The sequence below is a fragment of the Ischnura elegans genome, chromosome 2 (genome assembly GCF_921293095.1).
Source record: "Ischnura elegans chromosome 2, ioIscEleg1.1, whole genome shotgun sequence".
NCBI classification, from domain to species: Eukaryota; Metazoa; Arthropoda; class Insecta; order Odonata; family Coenagrionidae; genus Ischnura; species Ischnura elegans.
The window spans coordinates 28,987,517-29,013,834 of record NC_060247.1 but is presented as its reverse complement, the minus strand read 5'-3'; the positions used below and the strand labels follow the sequence as shown (position 1 = coordinate 29,013,834).

Sequence of the window (26,318 nt, the reverse complement as noted above, 5' to 3'; positions counted from 1 at the left end):
AAACTGTAGATATCTTTTCCGCATCGAGAAAACACTCTTCTTATAAACAATAACCCCGTGGCGTCGCACCCAAGATGAGAAAAGAAAACGTTAAAACAACAGATCTCCCCCCCACCGCCCTTCCGCGCTGTGACGCCGCATCCGCGTCGCGGGATCAGCTGCTCCCTCGCCTCCGCCAGGCTCTCCCAAAACCTTTGGGATCTCCCCCTCGCCCGTGTCCCTCTCCGCAAACCCCCGACCACTTGCCACAGGCGTCCAGAATTAACTCGGCGTGGAAGCCGTTGCCAGGCACACTTTGCATGTGACGGGCCGAGGAACCGTCGTCCATCCTCGCCGAATGCAACCAATCCCGCCTTATTTCCACGGGGTCACGTGCCCTTGTGTTTATACCGGTGCCAAAGAGGAGGGAGGAGGAGTTGGGAGGGAGAGGGAAGACGAAAGAGAGACAAGGCATAGCGGAAGAGTCCATGCGTCGAACCCGCGCGCAGACCAGTGATTATATATAAGGGTGGTGGGATCGCGGCCCACGCCATACTTGAAAACAACGTTGACAAGACGAGAGAAGAAAGCTTGAAGGAGGGAGGAGAAATACGCTGAACGCAATATAATAATTATTTTGTGCTTCGACAACTCAACCGGTAAATAAAGGAGGTGGCTGGAGAAGATTTGTTGGGAGAAAACAATAGATCGAACCACGACCCCGCACATCCGAAGAGGATCCTTCATCGCAATTCCGGTAAGCGGAAGGATTCAACTTCGGGTTTTTGACAAGAGTCTGCTACCTCGTGGACTCCTGAGGATGACTCTGTGCGAAAAGTGACAAGAAAGGCCATTTTTGTTACATAAAAGTCAACTATGTGCGTTTAGGTGTTCAAAGGACTGTTTGAGTGAGTAAGGGACTGATGAGTGACGGAAAATTTGGTGCTTCGTCGGTGAATAACATGAATAATGGACTATCGTGTTCTGAAATGGGTTTTCGATAATCAGGGCCGATATTACGACGCGTTAATTGGCCACCTTAGCATTAGTCTCCGTGGATGAAATCATTTTATTGACCAGAAAGAGCCTCCTCTGTCCTGAGAGGCCGATATCATTGTGTTTAATCCATAGGGATCGATTTTTTGTGGACTAGATTTTTACTGGAGTTCATACGCTCTGTGAAATCTTATCTGGTTATGAATTCAAAAGAGCTTGACCGATGAAAGGAATTTTGATTCCTCTAAAGTGATTTATTTTTACATGCATCTATTGTGCGTCACTATGAGGGGATTGTGCTATTCATTCAACTCACAATCAGTCATACTTTTCTTTGCTTACATATTTCAAGAACAATAAAAATGTTATAATCCACTAAAGATTCCCGTTGAGTGAGCATGATAACTTTGAGCTTATAAATGCACGCAGAGTTAAAAGCGCAATTTCCCGATATGTATTCCCATAGGGTAAAATAATCATTAAATCTAGGTGGAATATGTCGGAAAGAATTATGAAAAATTCGAGGACCGCACCTGGCAACAACATTACAACATCATATTATATACAGCGTAGGAAGTTCAAAGCACGACACTTGAATTTGGTCCAAAGTTGTCTAGGTCAATATAAATAATCCAAGATGGCAATCGTTCTGTGATGCGTGGAGATAAGACGTTCATGAAGCTTTCCTTAAGCATTTGGAACAAAATCCGGTTTATGATATCTATTACTCTTCTTGATATGCTTGTAAAGAGCAAACGAATTGAAATATTTATTCCTTCAAGCTGAAGTTTCTGAAATTATAATGTGACTGGACTCTTTAGTTGCATCACACAACTAATTTATACCTAAGCCACAATGAACCCATAACCTTTGCACTCATTATGTAATTTTTCATTAGAAAAATTTTAGATAGAAATTTCGCAACTCCAAATTCCTAATAGCTATGAATTCATGTAAGACACATTCACAATTGAACTTGATGCATAGTTACGCAAATATTTTTGATAGCAAAGTATACCCGCACCTAACATTGTTGCAAATAACAATTTTCTCTATGCTGCGATGTTTTTAACATAATTGCAAAGAATATTTTCTGAGTTAAAAATTCAACTTGATATCATTGCATGTTTTAAATTATAATAATAACTTCACATCAGTCCTGACAGGTGAGAACGATGTCCATAATTTGAAAATACTGAATTTTACTCAACAAATGATTTTTATTTTTCACTCTCTTACTTTAACTGATAACTTTTACTAGCCTCACCGTACAAAAGTGATACAACGGATGCATGAAAATGTTTAAACTAAATAGATACATAATATTGATGCTCTAAAAACTGTTATTTATCTTTGCAAATACTTGGAGGAAATGGAAAGTCGGACTGAACGAGGTTGATTTTCACACAACTTCTCACCTACATACTTTTTCTCTTGGCGCCAAAAATTTTCAGGTGGCTTACAAAAATCACACTGACGAAGAAAGGCGGTGGAAAAAACATAATTGACACTGATACGACTGACGATATTAATTTGAAAAAAAACAGTTCCATTTCAAGTTCTTGCCGGAGAAAAAAATTTCCACAACTAGTAAAATATTTTAAGGTACCGCACCATACGATACAGCCAATGCATTACAATTTTACTACGTATGATAGGTTGTATTGAGATTTATCAACAATGACTTCGAAAAATGCTGTTTTCACGCAAATTGAACAAAGGTAATGTTTACACTACCCAATATGATCAGCATGGGTGATGTTTAGAGTGGTTTAGGGGCTATGGAACACCCCCTAGATGTATTCTATAGCTCATACGTGCTCCTGAAAATTTTTTTAAATCAACCTCTGAAAATATTTCAAGCTCTATTTAAGACTAAAGTTTATTTAAAATTTCAATCTTTTTGTTTTCATTGTACTTGAATATACATATTTCGTATTTTCTCGAACAAATTACCATATAATTTGAGGGGGTCAGGTTCCCCTGGCCTCCCCAAAACTCCGCCCATGATGACCGGTCTACTCGGCTAGATTTTCACAAGGCAACAAGAAATCTCTTCAACGACGAAAGGAGCATGGAAAAGACAGAAATTAGACTTTAGGACGATTTCTCAGGGAAAAAATTACAGCCGGCCACGATGCCAACAGAATTTTTGGACACCTTAAAATTATACACCACCGTAACTTCCGGTTCCTAAAAAAAAAATTAAGCTTCTGGTGGAGCCTATCCGTGAGATTTCGTCCGTTGGACTGTCGACAGCTGGAAACACTGAATGGAACTGACAGCGCGACTTTTACTTGCAACACACACGCGCAGAGGGTCTCCCGTGCGCCAAATCCACGCTGTCACCGTGTCATCGTTCAGGTAAGACCTTCCCAGTTGGCCGAGTTCCTGCGAGGGTTTACGGAAATGGGCGACGTAGATCGAAAGGGCTTCTCTGGGAAAAGGCACCCTCACTACTAGCCAAGGAGACCTTTCTCTTTCGCAAAAGGATCACGCAATAGTAAAAGGTCTTCCGTGACGGGACGTTGTACTTGTCCACATCGCAATGATTCCGATTCATATGCACTACTCGTGGGATAAGGAGGGGAAAGTAAATGACAGGACCGATATATTCGACGATTACCATGCTGCATTTCTAGAACTGTTCACCGTGTCTTTGTTTACTTTGTGGAATAAAGCCATAAAAAAAGTTATAATAGCATAACATATCATTATCAAGGGCTATCTTGTAGATGGAATTAATTCTCAGATAAGGCGAAATAACTTACTTTGTAATGTTCCACAAATCTTTATTATTCCGACCCTTGGCTTCAACTACTACATAATCATTATTAAGTTCTAGTCGTTTTACCTTTATATTGACTATCTAATTGTTGAAAACCAGGGTTGGAATAATAACTTTTTGTGGAACATTACGAAGTGAGTCATTTCGCACTCTAGATATGTAGTTCCACTAAGTGAACACTTGGTATATGTCACAAACCTCACAAAGCGGGGTAAATTAGGTGGCGTTTTTTCAGAGCATTCCCTCAAAGCATGTAAAACGTCTGTTTTGCACTAAAATATCGGATCATAAATGTGATGACTACAAAACTCAATGATCTATGAGCTTCTGTTTCACCAAACCAAAAACAAATTTACCTTGTTCACAAAGTAAAAGAAATATTGCCTGCGAAGAACTTCAAATGTGTCAATCGGCTTGTTGGGAGATTTCAATCAGTTCGGATCTATTTTATAGTACCCTATTTAAATATATAAAATCATCTGAGAATAAGACTTTTCTACTAAAACTACGACTAAAGGTCTTACTATGATTTGATACTCCACTTTGACATTATACCAGTATGTATTTAGGAAAGTGGTAGTAAGCTTATCACGATGCACACAATCAAGATTAATACTCCATCAAAATACAGGAAACATTGCTGACGAGCCGCATTTAAAAAGAAAGCAATTATTAGCGTGTGTGATTATTGAATCTCTTCACAACAAGTGTTGGCATTCACATGAAAAGTGTCAATCACATCAAGTACAGTGCAAACAACTCATCATGAACGAACAATAAATGAGCATAAATTTACTATTAACTTCAGAAAGAGGTACAGGATGGCGTGAGGAAAGAAAGTACCATTAAAATTAGCATCAAAAGTAAATAAGAACACATAAGCCTGTGTACTTAATAGTAATTCCATCAAGTGCTAGTAGTAGTAGATAGCGAAGACTAATGCGATAAATTGAGAATGCTCCCTTATCTAGGAGGAAAACTTTAAAAAAAAATCATGAACACCTATCCAGTGCAAGGAGATTAAAGTAACTTATCACAGCTTAAAAAGCTAGAGATTATTATAAACCGATGGCTTGAGTGGCTTTTTTCGTCATTCATTTGCGTCTTGTTTTGAATTAATGAGGACTAGTAATAATTTGCATCGATAATTAAAGTCAACGAAATTTCCTTACATGTTGAAATTCTACCGCAGTCGAAGATAAATAAACCATTTTTAATTTTTAATCCATATTGAAAATAAAGTTCGAATATTCGGCGTGGCATGAAATATACACTATGGCGCGAGAATTTAATCCAGGACAAAATTCATCGCAATGACTGTAGAATAAACGAGATTGAGATACAAAATAATCCTCTGATTGGCTTAAGACTAATTACAGGTTATTAGGACAAGGAAACGACAGTTTCATATAATTCCTATAGAAAAAAATGCCAAAAATAAATATGGAAAGCCAGAAATGAGTTTTTCTGGACGTCAAACCCTTTATATTACCAAAGAGCCATCAGCTGATGTTTGAAGGGGACCTCTACCAGCTGTGGCCCCCTGTGCACAGATATCTATTTGCAATCAAACACGGAAATAACCTGTTAATTGAATGGCAGTGAGGGGGTGTGGACGATGATATTGCGCAGGGGAGACAAAGAGGAGCCGGCGAAGCAATAACTGAATGTTAAAGAGATAGGGGAAAGGAGATGGAAAGTTTGGCAAAGGCGGACGCTTTATCAGCTGGCATCGAGACCGAGTCGTCCCGCCTCAAACTCCTGCGTCGTAGTCCTCCCAAATCATATCCTTCTTTCCCTTGCCCTGAAAACAATAAGTCCAGCCATACATAATTCTAAAAAGAAGAACTATAGGCAGTTAGGCGTGCCATACAACCAATACAAATTATTATCTTCATATGTGAGGATAAAGCCACCTTTTGAATGGAGCAAATAATGAAAAAATGCATCGCCTTTTATAATGACGTTGTAGCGTAATTCTTCGTTATAAATTTCGCGGATACTCGTCATGTTATTTTTTTATGTCTTAAGCTATGTCGCCTCGTCAATATTCGGGTGGCCTCAACGTTTCCCGACCTGTGTTGGTGGCTTTTTCAAGGAAATCTCCTGAAAACAGATTTTCTTCGAAAACTGACTAGCCGGGAAACGTTTAAGCAACCCGAAAATTGACGCGACGACATACCCCACAAAGTGTTTTAACTAACATGAAGTTGTAACGATTTGAAAATAGTGGATTTCATTCAAAATACCGCTCTCACTTAGTGATTCGATCCGAAGATTCTTCTGGGCAGGTTAGGTTAAAGCTCATCCTGGAATAAGCAAAAATCTTGCGACTTTCACAACTTTTCTTTCCCTAGGCAAGTGCGCAATTCGAAGATTGTTTGTCCGATGTGTTCAAAGGTCTGCCTCAGGAAAACAATATTAAATAAAAATAATCCGACAATTGGGCAGACCCTATCGATAAATGGAAAAAGAATACATAGCGTACAATATAGGTCCGGGCAGTGGCGGATACAGATGGGGGGCGCAGGGGGCGCGCGCCCCCCCCTTGCGGGTCCGCTTGTATTGCCGAACATTGCAAAACCACAATTGTAACTTTTTTATATCATAAGATGGCATTGTCTTTTACATGTTTATAATCACTTTAAATACAATTTTCAAATACTTTGCCTGCGACTTGATCATATTTTATTACGATAAAAGTAAAGACAACTCAAGATATGTTGCGCCCCCCCCTTGAGTTTTTTCTGTATCCGCCACTGGGTCCGGGTGGTGCGAGTTACGACGGAAAAATACTAGTTACACAAGCTCTAGAGGTCAATGAACACAATATTTCATCCAGACTTGTTTCTTCTACGACACCATAACGATTTTTATTGCCTACTTCCGGTTTTCTACAAAACCAGGAGTCAATTGAATATTTATTTTGATGCAGGCTGTCCCATTATCTTCTAATATGTGCATACGTTTACATACGCTCAAAATTTTTCATTTTAAATCATTGCTATTTTTATGGAGAGGAAAAACAACTTTTTACATTTTCCTAGCTTAATATTAACAATGAAAATTACTTTAAGTATTACTTCAAGTAATACATGAGAAATGACTCCCAAGTACCCAGGCTGGGTGTACCCCGGATGTACTCAATCTAGAATAAATATAAAAAAATATGTAGTAATTACATTTTACTCGAAGTGTAGGTGGGGAGAAAAATGAATGCATGTATTTTACGCAAGAAGATATGCTTTTCATTTTACTTTAAATATTCAAAAGAGAGGAAAAAATATTTTTTAACCTCTAAACTGACGATTTTCTGAACATATAACAACTGAGAAAGTATTTTTTTTAACCAATCTGGTTGAAATTCCAACACCATTCTATCGGTAGCAATTTCACAGGTACAAATGATTAGGATCTGTAATAGCATAGTATTGAGAAAATTTTCTCGCCATTACAATATTACCTCTTGAAATAAAGAGTAAAGATAAAAGCTCTAAATAATCACGTTGAGGTTAAATACTTCTACTTATATATTCCTACCCTGGCAGAATTAGGTAACAAATTAATCCCCTGACAAGTGCAAGATAATAAATTTTGTTTCATCCCTAACCTTTTGCGTTGACATGGCGTAGCCAGTTTTGTGGTGATCCAATTCTCTGTAGCCACGGAACTTTCCAGCCAACACGGCATTTTCCAAACGCTTACGCCAGCTGTAGATTTATTTTATGATACCCACCGAGTAGGTTCTCTTAATGCTCACTAAAAATATCCTGGGGTGAAGGGATCATTTGTGATGTGTTCCACTAAGCTATAAATAACTTTATATCTGCAATCCAGGGAGATTTAAAGGCGATAAGCTTAAAAAAAATGAGAATTTGGTCTACTGCCGCAGACGAACCGCCCCAAAGGGTAAATTTCTACGATAGCATGCAAAATATTTCCACCGCTTTGCTCCAAGATTATTTATCCCGCGTCATATCCAAATAAATAATTTATGTAAAATGATCATTAACCAAGCGTAGGCTGATCTTTCAACAGATAGTATAGTGCTTAGGTGAGTTCAGTAAGGGACATGCAGTATCATTGAATTTTGGAGAAGGAACGCGAACACAGCGAACTATTACCATTTTTATTTCACCATCACAGAATGTAAACAATGAGAGAAGGTCATATAAATATTTTTTCATAATTATTTTTCAAAATTAAGAATGATGTACGCATTTTTACTGAAATCGTGCGTTTGCTGACCTCACAGCTGATCTTAGCGAGTGAAAGGCATAGGTACAGTTCTACAAATAAGTGTAGGGAAATGCTTAGTGATGAATATAATGTGTATATGTATCAAAATGCTATTTTTTATGGACGATATACCAACAACGTTTCAGATTTTATTTTCCTTGAACAAATAAAATTCATGTAAACCTGTAGCGTCACTAAAGTCAACGGGATATCCGGAGTAGCAAAAATGCTGGATGAATTAGAGCAGCAGTTGTATCGAAAATTGAGAGAGGGATTTATTTTTCTTGAAAATATATGTCCCTATAAACCAGTAGTGAAACTAAATTCAACTGGATATCCGTAGTAGCAAAAATAGTGGATGATTTCTTTATTTAACATTGGAGTGGCAATGTCATTTCTTCCTAGCCAACTAATAAAACGGTATATTCACCACCACGTGTTCATTATTAAAGGGAAAAAATTAAACTTGAGCCTTTAGTAATTATGATTTATTTTGTTCGATGGATCTTCAAAAATTACGCTGAGTAAAATTGTTTTTCTGGTGGTTCAAATTGTGACAATAAATACGTTGATGAAGTTACCCTAACTGAAACTTAATCGGAGGAAAATATATTTTACGCTCAAAGATGAAGTAAAAAAATAACGTTGCCAAGGGAAAAGGACAACCTCCGACCCAAGGACAACCAGCAAAATAAAGTTTTCTCAAAGTATAGCATACAGTTTACCGAGCAAGAAATAGATATCCTTGAAGGAGAAAAGAGCATAAAAGGACATTGAGTACTCGAAAAGGCCTTTCATCACAACAACTACTTCCACTTTGTAGGCTAAAATCGTAACCTATACGGAAGAAACCCAAAATACCTTTTCCGACAACTCTTCCATTTGCAAACGCTGGGTAGATTTTGACTCCATGTGGAGAAGTTCGCAAAATACGATGGCAGGAACTTCAGAAGATGCAAAGGAAGGGGCTTTGGCTCTCGCGAGCAAATATTTACGATGAATCTGGAGGAACCTAAATTATTTACGCATAGATACGAATCACGGAGGCGCAAATAGGAGGTGAAGGGAGGAGCAGATTTTTGCCAACCCTCGCCTTCATCAAATGGCTTAATTATATTTTATGTTGTTTTGTTTCTATGCGAGTGAAATACATGGAAGTTAACTGGGTAAGGCCAATGCCGATAAATGCCCCACGTCCTTAATAATGTAGTTACGCCACCGGCTGCTTCTCTAGCTACACACACATAAGGCTAACTAATTTTCTTGATAGACACATCAGCGTTTAACAGACCAAAATTTTCTTAGAAACATTCTTTTCTCATTACATATATCCAGTAGACTCTCATTTCACACTTAATCAGTTTAATTCATCTGTTTTATCCTTTACTAAAATTAAGCTTCTTGACAAATTTTTTCTTGCCGTCTCAAAATAGCATAATGGCACTTCAAACAAAATATTTTGCGTAAAAGATTCCGTTATTACTAATTTTTTATTTTATAACATTTTTCCAGTTGCATTACTTATTCCTTTGTCTCCGCAAAAAAAATGCATGGATATTTTTAATACTTTCAAATACGAGGCTTACCAAATAACGTCATCTTCGACCAAAATGTCCGTAGGGACCTTGTCAAACAAATACAGCAATTTGGAGGCTGAAATCTGAACGTAAACGGAGGGAATCAGAAATAACTTCCCCGAAAGCTCATCCATTTTCAAAAGCAAGGTAGATTTCGCAGTGGGAGGGAGGAGGATTTCGCGAAACATGTGGCGAGCGAAAGATACCCTTCTGCCCCATCGCTCTTTCTATCTTTCTTTCTCCCTTTCTTCCTCTATCTCTCGGCGAACATTTCCAGGAACCTGGGGATTCCCTGCTATCTTGCACTCGCGAAGGAGAAGGGGTGGGGGGAGACGAGGGACGTTTATCAAAGCAGGCGGCGAGAATAGACTCCGCTTTTAGACGTACGAGGAAGCGTGGGGTGCAGGACGGTGGTATGAGGAGCAGGGAAAGGTTAGGGGGGGGGAACTGAGGGGAGGAGGGGGAGTTGAGAAAACTGCAAGGGGGTCTTGAGGAGAGGGAGTCCATATTATTGGAGAGATGTGCATCCTAGCGTGAAATTCGCTCGGTCTCCATCCAGATACGCGTCCTATATAGGACAGATGGAATGCAGTTAAATTTTACTTACATTACTTATTCCTTGGTTTTCGCAATTATCTATGAAAATTCAGCTAGTATACATTAAAAATTCTCTCCAGATACATAGGGGCCTGACGGTAGAAAGACAATATCTCAAAGGAGAAGAATTTTTCGATCAATCAAAAACCTTACTGGGTCAAGAGAGTTCTTAATTTTTCCCGACGTACGATGTCGGCAAATTGCTGTCGGGTTTGCAAGCGGAGTCAGGATATCCATTGTTGCCGACGTTTCGAGTCTTCCATCGAAACGTCGGACCAAATGGATGGAAGTTCAAAATAGTTATCAACGGATTGAAGACTCACGATTAAAACTTCGGCAAGAATGGAGATCCTGACCCGGATGCAAAACGGACAGCAATTTTAATTGATAGGTCACTATATCGTAAAAATATCGTGTTAAATTGATGTTTTGATGTGATATGATTTAAAAGATTAAAGAGACCCATATTTTTCTATTTCCGATCCTTAACATACTTTACGAGCTGTTTAAGGCAATAAATCGATGGCCCTCTCGCAGATAAGTACGTGTCGTCACGCACTCTTGCCGTGTGGGTCACCGCTTCTCAGCTACTCCTCTTCTCCTCGCATCGACCTCACGATGTTTGTCGTTGTTTACACTATCGTGAGTGACTCCATTCATCCATGAGCGGTTATTCCTTAACGAGTTTAAGAACTGAAACTCTAATGACATCATCAATTTACGAAGTTGTGAGTGAGACGCATCTTTAATGTTTTCTTTTACTTTAAAACTCGGGGATTGGGCTGAGTTAGGAAGATTTTTGTCGTAATAACTTGTTGTTCCATTCTATCTATTCAATTCTTTCAACGAGTTACGATTTCCTATCTAAGTGAACGAACCCAATGCCATGAGATTAAATTCCCCTGGACCTGATCGAACCCCGGATCCCGACTTTCCAGGCCTTGAGTGCAGACCACACGATGCCAAGTTTTTTTTAATGGCAATGAAATTGCAATTGAAATTAAGGAATTTGAATAGCGTAGTGGTCTACGCAGAGGCCCGCAATACTCAAGGTACGCGGTTCGATTGCCAATTTGATCCTAAGGAAATTTTTCCCGTATCACTTAATGTGAATTTTACCGACGCTCAAAAGATCACGTGACGTTTGCGGCATCAGGTTGCTTTGACCAGGCAATGTGGTTGACAATAGTGGAGCTTTAGCGTTCCGCTGTATGGCCTTCTTCTTCGCGTCGTCGCCGGTGTATCATTAGAGATAATTAATACATATTCATTGGTAGAGAGCAACTGGTTCGTAACCTTGTACCAAACTTCTGTTAGAAATACCATGTTTGGTGATCACCAGGGGATTTACAGGTTATGAAAAACCCCCAAAAACGGGATTTCAAAAAAATATGCAACTGAAAACGATGTTTTGAATATGACATGAGCCTTTGATTTTGTTTGATCGCTTGTTAAGGGTAACTGCTAACATTTTTCTTATCTATTGGTGTGATAACAAGCATTATAATGGCGCAAAAATTAGTATTTAAGCAGAAAATAAAAAAATATATAAGCCATAATTGCTCGAATAGATTAATTCCAGCATCTGTGGTATTCACACCAAAGGCAACCACCCACATACAAAACACTCAGCTGAACTTTCACCGTCATCGCGACGTTGCATAAGTGTTATTAAACCAACGAATGATGAATTGATAAACCCTATTGAGAAAGTATTGTATTCTACGCGATTCATCCAGATAAGCAATTAACGCGTATCGCATGAGATACGAGAACTTGATAACAAAAATTGTAGAGCGTGAACTTTTGCAGCGTGGTTAGATGCCATTTATCGGCTTAAGGAATCACTGCTATGCTGTTTTGTTGCTCGATTTTCTGAATCCGTCGCTGGACATACAGTAGCATGTATAAAATGAGGAGCCCACTGCTTATCACGTGCTTATTATCAAATATTTCCCACGTATATTTTCCCTGCATATCCGGTGCTTGTCTTGCAATCTTTTCGTAATAGAATCTGATTCGCTCTCTCACGTCTATCATTATATCCGAAAGGTTAGAATAAGTCATCTTGCATCTTCCAAGACGTGTTTTGAGGACGTTATCAGAGTTAAATACTTGGTGCTTTGCTTTAATGAAATCAGCAATCATGAAAAAGCCCGGAAATAGGAGATCCATTAACTCATCCAGTCATTCAACAGAAATCTCTAATCGCAAACTTTTGTGCGTTGAAAAACATCGAACTTAGCCAAATTATATACATTCTAGGAAGGAAGCGAATTCCTCTTCCAAATTCTACTATTACTCATAAATTATACCCACAATTACAAACACGTTTAACAGTTTTATATCAAATTCATAAAGACATGTATATAAGTATAGTCTGGAACTTCTCCTAAAAATACTAGCTGAATAAGTAAAGAGCAAACATCTTCGAAAATCTCTTCATGATAACCTTGTATCAAGCATGTATGGATATACCCTGCCATACTTGTAACAACCTTTTACGTATTTAAGTAACAAAAGCCACAATTTTCCATGTATTTATTACTTTTAATAGCTCCTGATGATAGAATTTGGATTCAGTTTCATCCTAACTCCGAACTTGAAAGACGAAACGCAGATATAAAGCGACGCGATGACAGTATACAACTCCTCTTAAAAATAAGAGCTGAGTAATTTAGGTGCATACGGCTTCAAAAATTTCCAAATGACAGCCTTGCATCAAGCATACATGATATCATACCGTACTTTGAACTACTTTTTATGTATTTTACACTTGTATTTAAGTAACGATTGCCACACTTTGCCACAGTGCTATTACTTTTGATAGTTTCTGATAACGCAGTTTGGATTCAGTAAGATCCTAACTCCGAACTTGAGCGTAAAAACGATGGGATGTTTAAAAAAAACATTAAATGGTTCGAGTTTCAGAGACGAAAATATAATTGCCGACTCGGAATAAGTGGGATCTTGCGTTTATTCCTCAATATTTTCGGCTCGGGGGCAATTTTCCAGAAAACGAGAAGAAGTGCGTGGAAGAGGTTCGGTCCAAGCGTATCAGTCCTCTCCGCATAATTGCGCCTCAAAGGGTACCTAGGTTGCTAGGGGGACACTACTCGCATCCGCCGCGAGGTACGCGCGTAATTAATCAGGCCACGGTTTCCCATTACCTCCCCCCACCCCTCGTCTCGCGTTCACCCTGCCGTCAAACTTTCGTTCCATAGGGGAAGGGGTTGAGGTTTGTGCGAGGAAATGCACTTCTCTCTTTCATTGGCTCGCTCTTCGATCCGAATTATAAAATTAGACCAAATGTCACGGTGACGGACGGAAGAAGGTTCAAACTCTCCCTCTACATTCTCCCTTGGGCCTTTTACTCACGGTAAAAGTTTTCACTTAAACTTTTTGAAAACATGATTGAAATTTTTATAAAAATTAGCCTCCGTATAAAACCGTCCCTTCCAACTTTGTCAAAGCGTTATACCGAAAAGAAAAGGTCACGTTCCACCATCAACATCAGTTTCATTGGTCAACTATTTAACGAACCGTTTTCTCCTAATTCTATCCTTATCTTTAAGATTTCGCATATTAAAAAAACATTAGGAGGCATTATAACTTAAAGGAGAATGCCCAAAGACTTTCATTTAGCAATGTGTTTCCGTTTTCGCGTTTAATATGCACCGCGTAGCACATTCGTGTCAAAAGGAGTAGTATAAGTATAAGGAAATATATTTAAGCATCAAAGAGGTCGCACACTCCAACTGAATTAGATATAGTACTTACATATGAAAATATTTTAGGTAGCAGATAAGTAAAGAGAGATGTGAAAGAGAAGAAATACGTAGGTGTGAAAAGATTACCTGATAGGAGAACTGAGTGGAGAGCTGCGTCAAACAAATCCTAGGATTGTTGACCAGTGATGATGAGATAAAAGATAAAATAGTTTAACTGCAAAATAATATTCTAAAGTAGGCCATTCACGCGTAATTCAAACAGGTAGGCACAGACTCGAAAAGTTACTTTTTGAAATAACGCCAGTAACAAAAAGTAGATACCAAAAGGTTTGTTGGGCTCACTTCATATTCCACAGGCATCGTAGAGGTCCCAAAAATTTACTGAAAGTATCATTACTAGAATACTCTTTCAACTGCATCATTTTATTTCATATATGCCTCGCAACCATGGAGCCATTATTTGCATTGCCAATACCTACTAATGCTAAAGAAATTTTTGTTACTAACGGGTAATTACGCCATGGACAGTACTAAAAATCGCTGAAAATTCTATGAAATTTCAACAGTGGATTTTTAACCAGGCTAGAAACGATCCAATACTGATAACCTAAGGGAAATTGGTACTTACTACCATTCATGCAGTTCTCTTTTTATCGTTAGTTCGGTTCTTGAAGACGAAAAATACACCGGAAATAAGGTTCCCCGAATGTAGTTGACAGGTTTTGGATGCATATCAATTTATTACAAAAAAATAACTACATATTTTGAGATATATTCTTATTTCTTGTCGAAAAAAATCATAAAAAAACGCCTAATCTTATTAATCTCAACTTAATCCCTGGCTTAATGAGGTTTTTATTAGATTTTCATTTCATCAGATGAATAAGCAAGGTGATAATTAATGAATATAAGTGTATTTACACAAAATTAAGTTTAAAATCACAAACAATCTAATATAAATTGTAAACTTCAATCCTAAAAACCCAAGATAACAAAATGGGTAAAAGCTCTAACTTCTTCACAGTACACACCGTCAATACGTAGTGCTTGTTTTATTTTTTATTCATTATGACATTCAGTTAATAATCATTTATCCCAGATACTGAATTTGTAAACAGAAACCTAAACATGCCTATGTCAATGAGACAACAAAAAACTGAAATGGCCAGCGTTCGATTTCGCTAGGATAAACATTCTTGGGAGGCCGCTCTCACCTGTATAAGATGGTTTAATACCGCCACCCAGAATGAAAACTTGAGAGATATGAAGTCATGACACTGTGAGCTCTCTTCGCGGATGTGACTCTGAAAGCGATCGTCTCTCCGTCATTATTAATTTCCCGGACGACAGAAATAGTTCTAAGGGAGGGGATTCGCATGATGCGCTTGCTGTCCATCTTGTGCCACTCAAAACGCTCCCTGTGAGCTGATAAGGGGAAGGGAGAGTGAGTGGGGAGGGGAAGATAGAAAGGGGAAGGAGGTGGAACGGATTTAAAACAGCAAGTGGCTCAGTTCAAGTTCATACCCGCTATTCCTAAATCCAAGCTTCGTCAAGGAGCGAAAGAGTTTGGTCAGTGGGTCGACATAAGCCATCTGCCTTGTGACGATGTACGCTTCATCCATGAATGATGGAAAATCCTACTTTCTCGTCCTGTACCTCATTTAGGCAAATGCGTGTAATCCCTCTACACAGTTTTAAGTACATTCAAACGAAGTATGCTTCACATCAGGTCGAGAAGTACTTTGAATGTATGTGCCGGCGAGTAAAAGTGAATCAGATATCGTTGGAAACATTAATACTTATGAATATGATGGTATATGAACAAAGGATTTTACGATATCTCGACGCAATATTCCACCTCAAGCGGTTGATTAAAATTTGATAATGCATCATGATATTTGTGAAATTTCAGAAAATTCATCTCACTGTGTATTACACCAGTAAATCTGATTGGAAATGGTAGAATTCTCCCGTATAACGACTGAATTATGTGGTAATTACATTTTAAAATTTCTCTCCCGCGTAAAAATTAATTCTTTTTATTATCCACAAAGAAGAAGAACTAGTAATTCTTTCTTCAAGAAAAACTGTATAAGCACGGGAACCAAAATTACCAAGATAAAAGGTTTGCAAAAAAATACATATTTTAAGACCAATCTACAGGTCAAATCACAAAAATCAAATCGCGTTTACAAAATGTAAATAATACCAAAAATTCACCCTATAATGCCAGGAAAGGGATGGCTTGATGAAAATGATACTATGATGTTTGATTGTTATAATATAGCAATTTGAAATCGTAATTTAAAAAAAGAACATGATGCCCTAAATTGACCTTACAGCAATGCTAATTGTCGGCTTTTCTCATTTTTCCGTTCACAGAAGGACTTTTGAGGAGGAGAAGGGGGAGGTGGAAGGGAGGGGATATTTTTAGTTTAAGAAAGGGGAGGTGAGGAGGAATAATTGAGCGAAGGGCGCTAGAGGCCGGATTGCATTCAAGGATGCCAACTGAATGCATAACCAATCCGCTGCAGCGGGAACTGGCGGACAGCATCGTGCGGATGGCACCACTGGATGACATACGCATATTACTAGCATGCGGTGCCAAGGCTAACGGTCCCGTAACCCAGGTAAGTTCAACTGCCTAATCCCAGCACTTATAATTCTCGCGAAACTGACGGCACGTGGCATCAGTTAGGAACACTCAAGTACACGATTTGATCTCTTCAATCAAAATTTATACTGGCGTTCTTCACTACAGATAAAAAGTTCAGGGATGATTCTTCACATTACTGGTTGGGTGCTTCCAACGTTTCCTCATTGATGCTCATCGCTTTTTCCCACGATAGCCTCGAGATTTGCTTGAAAACAAGACCTGAGTCGTTCAGGAAACATTGGGGCTACCTAATACACTGTCGTATTCTCCAAACAGTGTTTAACTATTATGATGAAATGCGTAATTAAGCCCGATTTCATTGAAAGAGGCCACACACTCTTCAAATGTCATGCAGATATAGATGAATATCCAAATAAGAAGAGTGTATCCTAAGGCCAATTAAAATAGGAACCAAAGTATCTAAAACCGGTTATTCGCTTGGTAGGAAACCATCATCGGGAATGAGAATGTGACATAACCTGTCAAGGACGCAGAGTGCGTAAGAGAGTCTTACCCTGTGTTCCGACAGATTATTACACATTCTTCTCCTCGAGCATGGTTGAAAATCGGTTCCAGAGACTTAAATTCTTATTTAAAATGGCTTCACGACACCTACCTACTTTCAATATTCAATTCGGCCATTACCTGCTCCACCCAATTTTCTTTGGAGGAATATCGCTAAGAGTATAAAAATCCGAAGATTCAAGCGCGTTGGAGTGGAATTTTTCCATATTGGAATAAATACTTGCAATCTTCCACCTTAAAATTTTTTACAACCTACGTTTCACCTTGAAGATGATGTGCTAACATTGAAACTTAGGTCGTAATTAATTTTATAATCGTGTAAAATTGCAAGTATGTATTTCAATATCGTTAAAGAGTAACTAAGCTCGATAATTTGAGGCAGCATATTTCAGGCTAAGTCAAAGATTATTCTAAGCCCGTCATTTCATGTCACTTTTCCTCGTCCGGTTCACCGTGTGTTTATTAAATGCTTCCAGGGACTGCGCCCATTGCACTATGCCGTCTGGCAGCACTATGCGGAGGCGGTGAAGCTCCTGCTGACCCGTGGAGCGGACGTGGACGCCCGAGATGACTGCGGCTACAGCGCGCTGCATCTGGCGGCCGAGCACGGCTCCGGAGACCTCGTGGCACTGCTCATTGAACACGGGGCCACCGTCAACTTCCCGCCGCCGTCGCCGCGGCCGGGACGCCGACTCGGGGGACGCCAAGGAGGGCGCAGCCGGCTGGTCGATGAAGACGAAGGCAGGAGACGGGACGAGAATGGAAATGACAGAGTGGACGGATATGAGGCACCAGATGCGAACAGGGACGCCAACGAGGTGAGAAGGATTCGCCCCAACGCAGCGGCGGATCCTAAGGGACCACAGCCTCCCATTTCGTCGAAATTTATTCAGGATGAAATCGAAATTTGTGTACGATACCGCTAAAAAGAAAAAGTATTCAGCTAGTTTGAACGACAAAATTTCATTCCAAAACGAATAAAAATAAAAATTATTTTTAATAGGCTCTAATTTATACGTTTTTGTTATCAATCAAGGATAATATTTTCATAATATCCGTAGAAGTAGCCATTAAAAGCCGACTTTGGGACTTGAAAAATCAAAATTTTGCAAAAAGGCCCATTGAGCCTTGCGAGTCAACCCGACTCCCGACGTACGCTTTTTATACTTTTTTAATTAATAATCACAGAAAAATTAATATCTGATATAAAATTAATAATAAATATTAATCAATTTCAATATCTGTCTTTTCACCAAAATGTAGCCAATACAGCCATTTTTGGTCCTTGAAAATCAAAAATTTTCTTAAAACAGGCACTTCCGGCCATCAAAGTATTCCCAGAACAGCACCCGGGATTTCCCCATTCAGAATTATTAGTTGAACTCAGTTTAGTTTTTCGTTGAAATAGACGAGGCACACCTTGAATACAATTACCATGTTTGTGAGGAGGCCCCTCATCCAGAGGGCCAGGGGTCTGGAAAACTCCCCCCAATTTATGAAGTTTAAATATTCGACAGAACCTGTTGTTCCATAGCAAGAAAAAATTGTGCAGCCTAAAATTCCTCCATTCAATTCCTTTGCCGAATTCAATGATATATTTTACAGCTAGGCTGATATTGTGAATAAGATCTATTCAACTCTGAAGTACATTATATTGTATTCATGATGTGATACTGCTGTTTTGAAGACCGTTTAAAAATGCATTAGCATAAGTATCGTATTTATCATTTAGGTATTTCTTGCGCTCGCTTCAAGATTTCTTCAAATTTTCCTCTGGTATTTCAAAACTTGGTGCTTTTTTCTTTGAGATCATCGGATGACCATAGCCCCAGAGGCTTTTTTTTACCGTATTTCCCACGGTTTTTAGAATGATATTAATTAATGAAACATGCATGTGGTTTCAATAATCGGTCAATAAATTAAAATTCAAGCTACCCCGCAAAATACCCTTAAAGAGTCATCCAAACATGGAATCTTATTGATCAAAAAATGACCAATATAAAAATATATCTATACATAAAATCGGTATCGGTAACTAAGCTCGTAAAATTTGAGCAAATCAAGTAAAATAGACCGTCTTTTATTTTTCGTGGGCAGGTGGCCGGAGAAGGGGAGGAAAGAGAGAGACCAGAGGTTTCTGTGTATGTGGAGGAGAAACTATTCCCAAGGACCGAATTGTGTGATGAACCGCTACGCTTGGCAATCAAAAATGGACATTTGGAGGTAATTTATTCCAATGCAATACAATACAACAAATAATAAATGCAGGGAGAAGTATAGCGCCCACTCCCCTAACATACATGTAATGCTTATAATCCAAATTTCTCTATGGTACGCGACATTTCAGAATTTGGTTCTTTATTTTTACTATACTAACTTGAGGACTTTTGTACGTATATATAATTTGCTAGAGTTTCTAGCATGAAAATAATTTATGAATCCTAATGAAGGACTGACACTATTCTGCCTTGTCTCCCCATTTGCAATATTCCTTGAATCCGCGTTGAAAGTGACCTGAAAGGTAATCGCAACATTCTCAACTCCATCACGGACTGCCCTGAATTCTTTTCATTAATAAATTCCATTCCCTTCCTAAGCTCGTACACTCTCTATTTCAATAACCAGTTCCCAGATTGTCGCTCACTCAAAGCTCACATTTTTCTGCGTACCTTCTCCTATCAATTCGCTTCCTCAGAACGTAGGTGCTTTTTTCTGCCCTCGTACGCATTTGCAAACCTAGCTGGCCATCTCTGCAGAATTTGAGGATTTCCCGTTGAAAGCTATACGGAGAAACTTCTCAGGTTTCCAACTTAATGTGTGCTAGGGAGTTATGAGCGAAATGTTTCGGCAGCTTGCTCCGCTACCATTTTCAGGGCTGAAGTAACGATTCCCTCTCTTCGCCACTACATCCCTGAAGACGATTGAGAAGTAAGCTGCTGAAACTTATCGGGGATAACACCTTTGACTTGGATGAAAACCCCAGAAATTGATCTGATGGCATTGGGTGATCTCCATTAAAATGAAGTCATTAAGTTATTTCTAGTACTTCATCTGTGCTAAGTCATTTACTATATATGCTATTCTCTTTACTATGTTTTGTGTATACGTTTCTTATGGATATATCACTGGGCTAATGCTATTATTGAAAACAATGCAGTAGGTGAGCATTGTCAAGCAAATAAAAATCATAAATGTGTAGTTACTTTGCAAAATTTTCTCAACACTCACCAAGTGATAAATTCTCAAGGTATTCGTCCACTGTTTATCAGGTGGCGAGAATGTTACTGGAGGCTGGCGCGGATCCCAATAGGAGGTATTTCTTCGGAGCAGAAATCAACTTAGTACCACCAATGCAGGTCGACGTACTTCACCTTCTGCTTACGTACGGAGCCGACCCGGACACAAGGGACAGAGCCGGGCTCACCCCATTGATGAAAGCAGCGAGACTACCACAAGTAAGAAATTCCTGAAACGACAAATTATGGATTGTTCCTACTGATCAAGTTAAATACTTGATTATTCGTTTCAGATTCATATTTAATGCATAATTAACCTTAATTTGATTCTGTATTTTTCATTGTCTCCTTTATTTTTATTGGTATTTTATGTTCGTTCTAATAAGCATCTCAATATTTCACAAATTAACGAACAAAAACGGAAAACATTATGAATTAAATTAAGGAAATTATTTGAATAACAAAAGGAGTTATAAATTAACCTTTTCAGAGCCAACTAATTTTCTAGGTAATATGCTAAAAGTGCCGAGGCATTTTTGCTGATTTTGCAGTAGGTTAGGAAAAAATTAGGCCTCAAAACTAACTAAAGGTACATATTCAAAAACTTTAGGAAATCATTATCATATGTGGTTTCACCTTTATATAGTATTATTTGACGAATTTTTGGTAATATGAGCTAATTTTATAATCCTCCTGGCACTTTTCGCGAGAGAAAGGAAGAGCGCAATAGCGCTTTCCGGCACTATAAGGGTTCAATAACCTCATTTATTCAAGTAACATATTTAAGCTGATGTCCTAAAATTAATAATTATAGTAAGTGAATAACCGCAATGAAAATGAAAAGCTAGAATTGCTTTAATTATTTTCTCGCGAGTATCATTATCAATAAAACTTTAACATTTCAAAAATATGGACATTTAAAAAAAATCATCAAAAGTATAAGTAAAAATATTTTGCCTCCCAAAATTTTTGGCTTTAAGTTCACACAGAATGTAAACTTTCAAAGAAATGTATCCAAGGAAAGTTTAAAGATAATAGAATGATGTTATTTTAAGTCACTTGAAGGCGTTTTTTTACTTTAAGCAAAAAAGGTCAGATATTCACATTTTAATCCAATGGAACCACATTCTACCACTATAGTTTCATTAAAATAAAACGGTTGTAAAGTTATGTGACTAGAAAAAGTTAATAAACATTGGCACAATGGTTATCGTTGCAACAGGGTATTGAATCAGTACTCCTGCTAATATCGTTTGGAGCCGATGTGAACGCCTGCGCGGACGAGCGGAATGATCTTCGATCAGTGCTGCATTACGCTGTCCTCTCCGGGAATGTTGCCACTGTCAACCTCCTGTTGCGCCAAGGCGCCAAACCCAACTTTCCCTCAGACTACGGATATCCAACTCCAATGCATTTGGCCGTGCTACGGGGCGATCCAGAAATAGTTCGCCTTCTGCTGGAAGCTGGTGAGATATCCAAATTTATAGCTCTCTTTAATTACGTCAGTAGATCATATACCTTATACCAAGGGTGCCTAATACTACTCTCTGCGAAGAAAGATCTGAGGTTTTCCCGGCGTATGCTGATGTTGAAGTTTATTCGGGATTGCCACCGGATAAGGTTCTCCATCTCTGCCGACGTTTCGATAGCCAAGTCGTCCATCGTCATCAGCCCTGATGACGATGGACGACTTGGCCATCGAAACGTCGGCAGAGATGGAGAACCTTATCCGGTGGCAATCCCGAATAAACTTCAACACTACTCTCTGCTAATATCCTTGACTGCTCATCTTGTGCTCCAGATAAATTGATATCTTCTTCCATGAAAATTCAGCAAAACATTTATTTACAATCAATTAAAACGCTGAAAATAGTTTAGAAATTTAATAATATTTTTGTATTGGATAGAATTTTCTGCGTAATTTATTAGCAAATAGTATAAAAATCCTGTATATTTAACTGTAGCATATCATTTGGTCTGATATCCTGTTACTTATTTTGTCTGATAGTTACTTTCCGTAATTGGTTTCTACCCCAGATCATGTACGATATTAGAAGAGAGTTTTCATTTTTATAAATATCCACTAGTAGTGTTATGGTGTCACATTTTTACGACTCTTCACACTAAGGAGGGTAGTATTTGCAGTTACTGCATCAAATTTCTCTCCTCAATCAATACCCTCTGTTGATTTTTAGAAAATAATGTACAGTAAATTTTCTGAAGATGCTTTTTGAGTAAATACAAATAAAGCATAAATGTATGTCTAAATTATGTAATTACGTTAATGCCAAACCTCTCGAGGTTGCTGTAGACATTATTCGCTATAATTGACGGGGCAGACGAAGATATAAAAGATTAAAGGACTTCATCTTACCCTGTGATTGAAAACCAAATAGTAGTAGAAGCGTAGCATCATAAGCGTAGCTGACCAATTTAATTTTACCGTAATCGTATCTTGAAAACCTGGTCACATCGGAATACACGGAAAGCAAGTCTTGCTAGCACAATGTCGTCACTGAATCATCTGCAACAACCATATATTACAAATATTCACTTGGGATATCGCAACAGTAATAATATCGGAGTACCTAGATTAAATACCGGCATGGTGATAATTTTTCCCTTCGTTTTCGAATCCTCAAGCGTAAGATCCTCTCTATAATGTCCCATGCTCTAATTCTATTGCCGCTGACAATAATGGAGCCGTCATAATTAAATGTAATTAAAAATTTGGGCTAGGCAAAGGAATACGTAGCAAGCATAGACCAGTCTTCTTTACACCAACTGGAGACATACGAATTGTCACACTGATTATAATGATGCCATCATTCCCTCAATATTATGATGTCGTCAATACATTTATAATAAAATCATTCCCTTATCCCAAGAAGCAACCTGCATCGATCGGGAAACGTTTGAACTAGCCCAGTATAGAGAGGCGGCTGAACTCCAGTTCTTATCCGAATTGAAAACCAATTGGGTTTCAATCAAAAAGCTCTAAAATTTAACCGTACCCTTGAATTCTATAACGCGAACGTGACAAACAAAAATCAAGTAAACAACCTATTCTCAGTACCATATCCACCAACCAATTTCATTGTTTTAACAGGAGCTGATGCCAATGTTCCAGCCCGTGTGATCGGCACACCACTGCACGTTGCATGCGCCGATGGAATTCCTCACTGCGCCGAAATTTTGCATTTACTGCTGGGAGTTGGAAAGGCTGATCCTAACCTAATAGTGGACAGCGGAGATGGAGGTCCAAATTTGCGACCTGTCCTCGCAGAGTACTTGGCCTCGAATGAAAACCCTTGTCCTATTGTGCTGAATTTACTGATGAGATACGGAGCCAGAGTGAGTATTGTACAACATAAATTATCCCCCATGAAAATTTGCCAATGAATGTTCACATTGAATTTTTCTCCTTCAGAGAGGTTAATAGTTACACTAATACTTTCAAGTCATTAAGTGAATTATTAATTCGAAGTTTGCGAAAAAAGCGTAGTGACACGAAATAGTAACTGAAATTAACATTTTCAAACATAAAAACGTCCCCACGAGCAATCAATGAAATTCCGAGTAAAAATATAAAAATGGCCAGAGTTGCTTGATGTTTTGAAGTAAACTGAAATCTTACATAAGAATATTAAAAACAATCAATTAAAAATTTTCTAAAATGTACCCTAAAAACTAAGGACAAAGCAGCAACGTCACATATTTTTACTTTTATAGCTGAATGATAGAAAAATTTTGATAAGGTATACTTAAGTTGAAATGAAATTAAATAACAGCAATTACAATCAGGCATAACGCGATTACAATTTTTTCAAATGCATAATGCGGCAGATAAATTCTACTGTCAGTAAAATCAATTATAGAAATCCTTATTCGAATAACCAAATGATAAGTAAATAACGTACTAATATTCTACTTGCTTTCTTCTTCAGTAAAGCTTCTCAATAATTAATCCGCTACATGAAACTTTAATTGCTCAGGAGAGCAAAAGCAAAGGAAGGGTTTAATACGCGACTATTTATTGTACTAATATCATTTCTATAACATGTGTCATGATGATAATGTGTGCTTATTATTAAATATTTAATACGTCATTTTCTTTCAGGTTGTGGTGAAGACTCAATTCCGTCATCCTCTGGGAATCCTGAACTCATTAACCCACGCACCAACCCAAGGACCGCAGATACTGCTCCTGCTGGAAGCGGCAGAAGGATATGACCCGTTGATGATCCGGCGATCACCTCTGCTAACGCCCGCACAGAAGTCTATCATACTGGCCATGTCGTCACAACCCTTATCCCTGAGACATCAGTGCCGTCTGGCTATCAGGCAGTACATGGGCTTGTCGTTACCAGACAAGGTGCATGAATTGCCATTGCCACAGATCCTTCACCGATATTTGATGTACGAAATCCGTTAAAGACACGTCTCCCTGCCTTCATTATACATATTTATCACAAAATATTATGTTATAAATGTCCATTTAAATATTGTAGATGTTAAGTTAGTCGATGAAAGAATCCTTATGTGATATTATATATTCATCAAGACGATATGTTGATATAAATGCTCAGTTAAGAAGCAAAATTTAATGCTCAAGAATTTTAGTCCATTTCCGCATTTCTTAAAAAAAATATTCTTAATTTTCCACGGGTCTTTCTTGCATTTCATTGAGCTGTGGATTATAAGATATTTTAATGCTCTCATTAATTATGAGCATTAATTTAGTAGTGTTTAGAACAGAAAAAATATAAATTCGATGCAAATATTGAAGAATAAGCACCTTAAGCCAACGAGCATTCACAGAGTCGTGTTGAATATTATCTTCGAGTATAGGGTCAGTATGTGTTAATTGTGTCTTCATAATTGTTCAGTAGGCAAGAGCCAAGAGCCATTCCTCCTCAAGTATTACTGTATATTTATGATTAAAAACTCACCGAGGCTGGCAAAGTTTGGAGGAAATTTAGCAGCACGCTGAGCACATGTTTGATTAACGTGCAGTCAGATTTTACCAGCGTGGATATCGGTGAAAACCAGGTTTACAAATGCAGCTCAAACGCACAAAATAAATGACTGTGCAGCTATGCAATTAAGTATAACTATTGTTGATTCTGTCTCTATGAGCCAGATAAACGAATTACTTACTGTCATTCTGTGGATGACAATTATGTATTTTCTTTACTTAACTTAAAAGGTAAATGTTTTTACTTTTATACGAGAGAAGAAGCAAATCCTAAAAAAAAACTCAGGGAGGCATGGTTCCTACAATAAATTTCTTTGTTCCAACAGCATTGTTTTATTTATTTTACCTGCCTTTATCGAACGGAAAACCCTTGCCAAAATAATGAAATTAAACACGCAAATTTGTGAATGGAGTGGACTTATCATTAGATAACCCACATTTAATCTTATTTTATGGCTTATTTCAAAATGACACCAGCAGAAGTATTATAACAGAAATTAATTTTAAATGAATACAAAAATACAAGATTATTCTTAAGAATTCCGTCAGATGTAACCACACCGATACTCCAAGGGAAGAGATTTTTTTTCCCATCTATCCACATGAGTACTGAAATATTGACCCTCCCCTTCGAATCTTGAACTTTCTAAAGCCGATGTCCCACGGTCAAAATTTCATCCAACTGGCTTTTGGTCCTATCGTTTGTACAAAACACCGTTTTGTCCAAATGGATAGGACAGGTTCTAAATTTTTATCCAATTGGATGAAACCAACCAATCACAGGGCCTTTGACCAAAAAAACATCGCCAAGCGCTGACACACAGGCCACACAGTCCACTTAGTCAAAACTTATTTATCGTCTGCATGAGTGTTTTAATTAATAAATAAATATATTATGGCAAAAAAATAAACTTTGTTGTATTCCACAAAGTATGCATAATAAACCCAACCGGTGCCCACCTTTTCAGGTCATTATCATTATCGTAAACCTCTAAATGAAGACCTGAAAAGATCGA

General features: G+C 38.2%; 1 protein-coding gene across 1 annotated transcript; it reads left to right on the top strand.

Annotated features, from left to right (window-relative positions):
• Positions 1-473: 473 nt before the first annotated feature.
• On the top strand, positions 474-25,625 carry LOC124153502 (putative ankyrin repeat protein RF_0381). The gene is made up of 8 exons (XM_046526704.1): positions 474-736; positions 16,290-16,537; positions 17,565-17,906; positions 19,186-19,311; positions 20,358-20,543; positions 21,547-21,790; positions 23,434-23,678; positions 24,445-25,625. The coding sequence occupies exons 2-8, from the start codon at positions 16,409-16,411 to the stop codon at positions 24,757-24,759; spliced, it is 1,587 nt and encodes a 528-aa protein (XP_046382660.1). The 5' UTR covers positions 474-736; positions 16,290-16,408; the 3' UTR covers positions 24,760-25,625.
• The last annotated feature ends 693 nt before the right edge of the window (positions 25,626-26,318 follow it).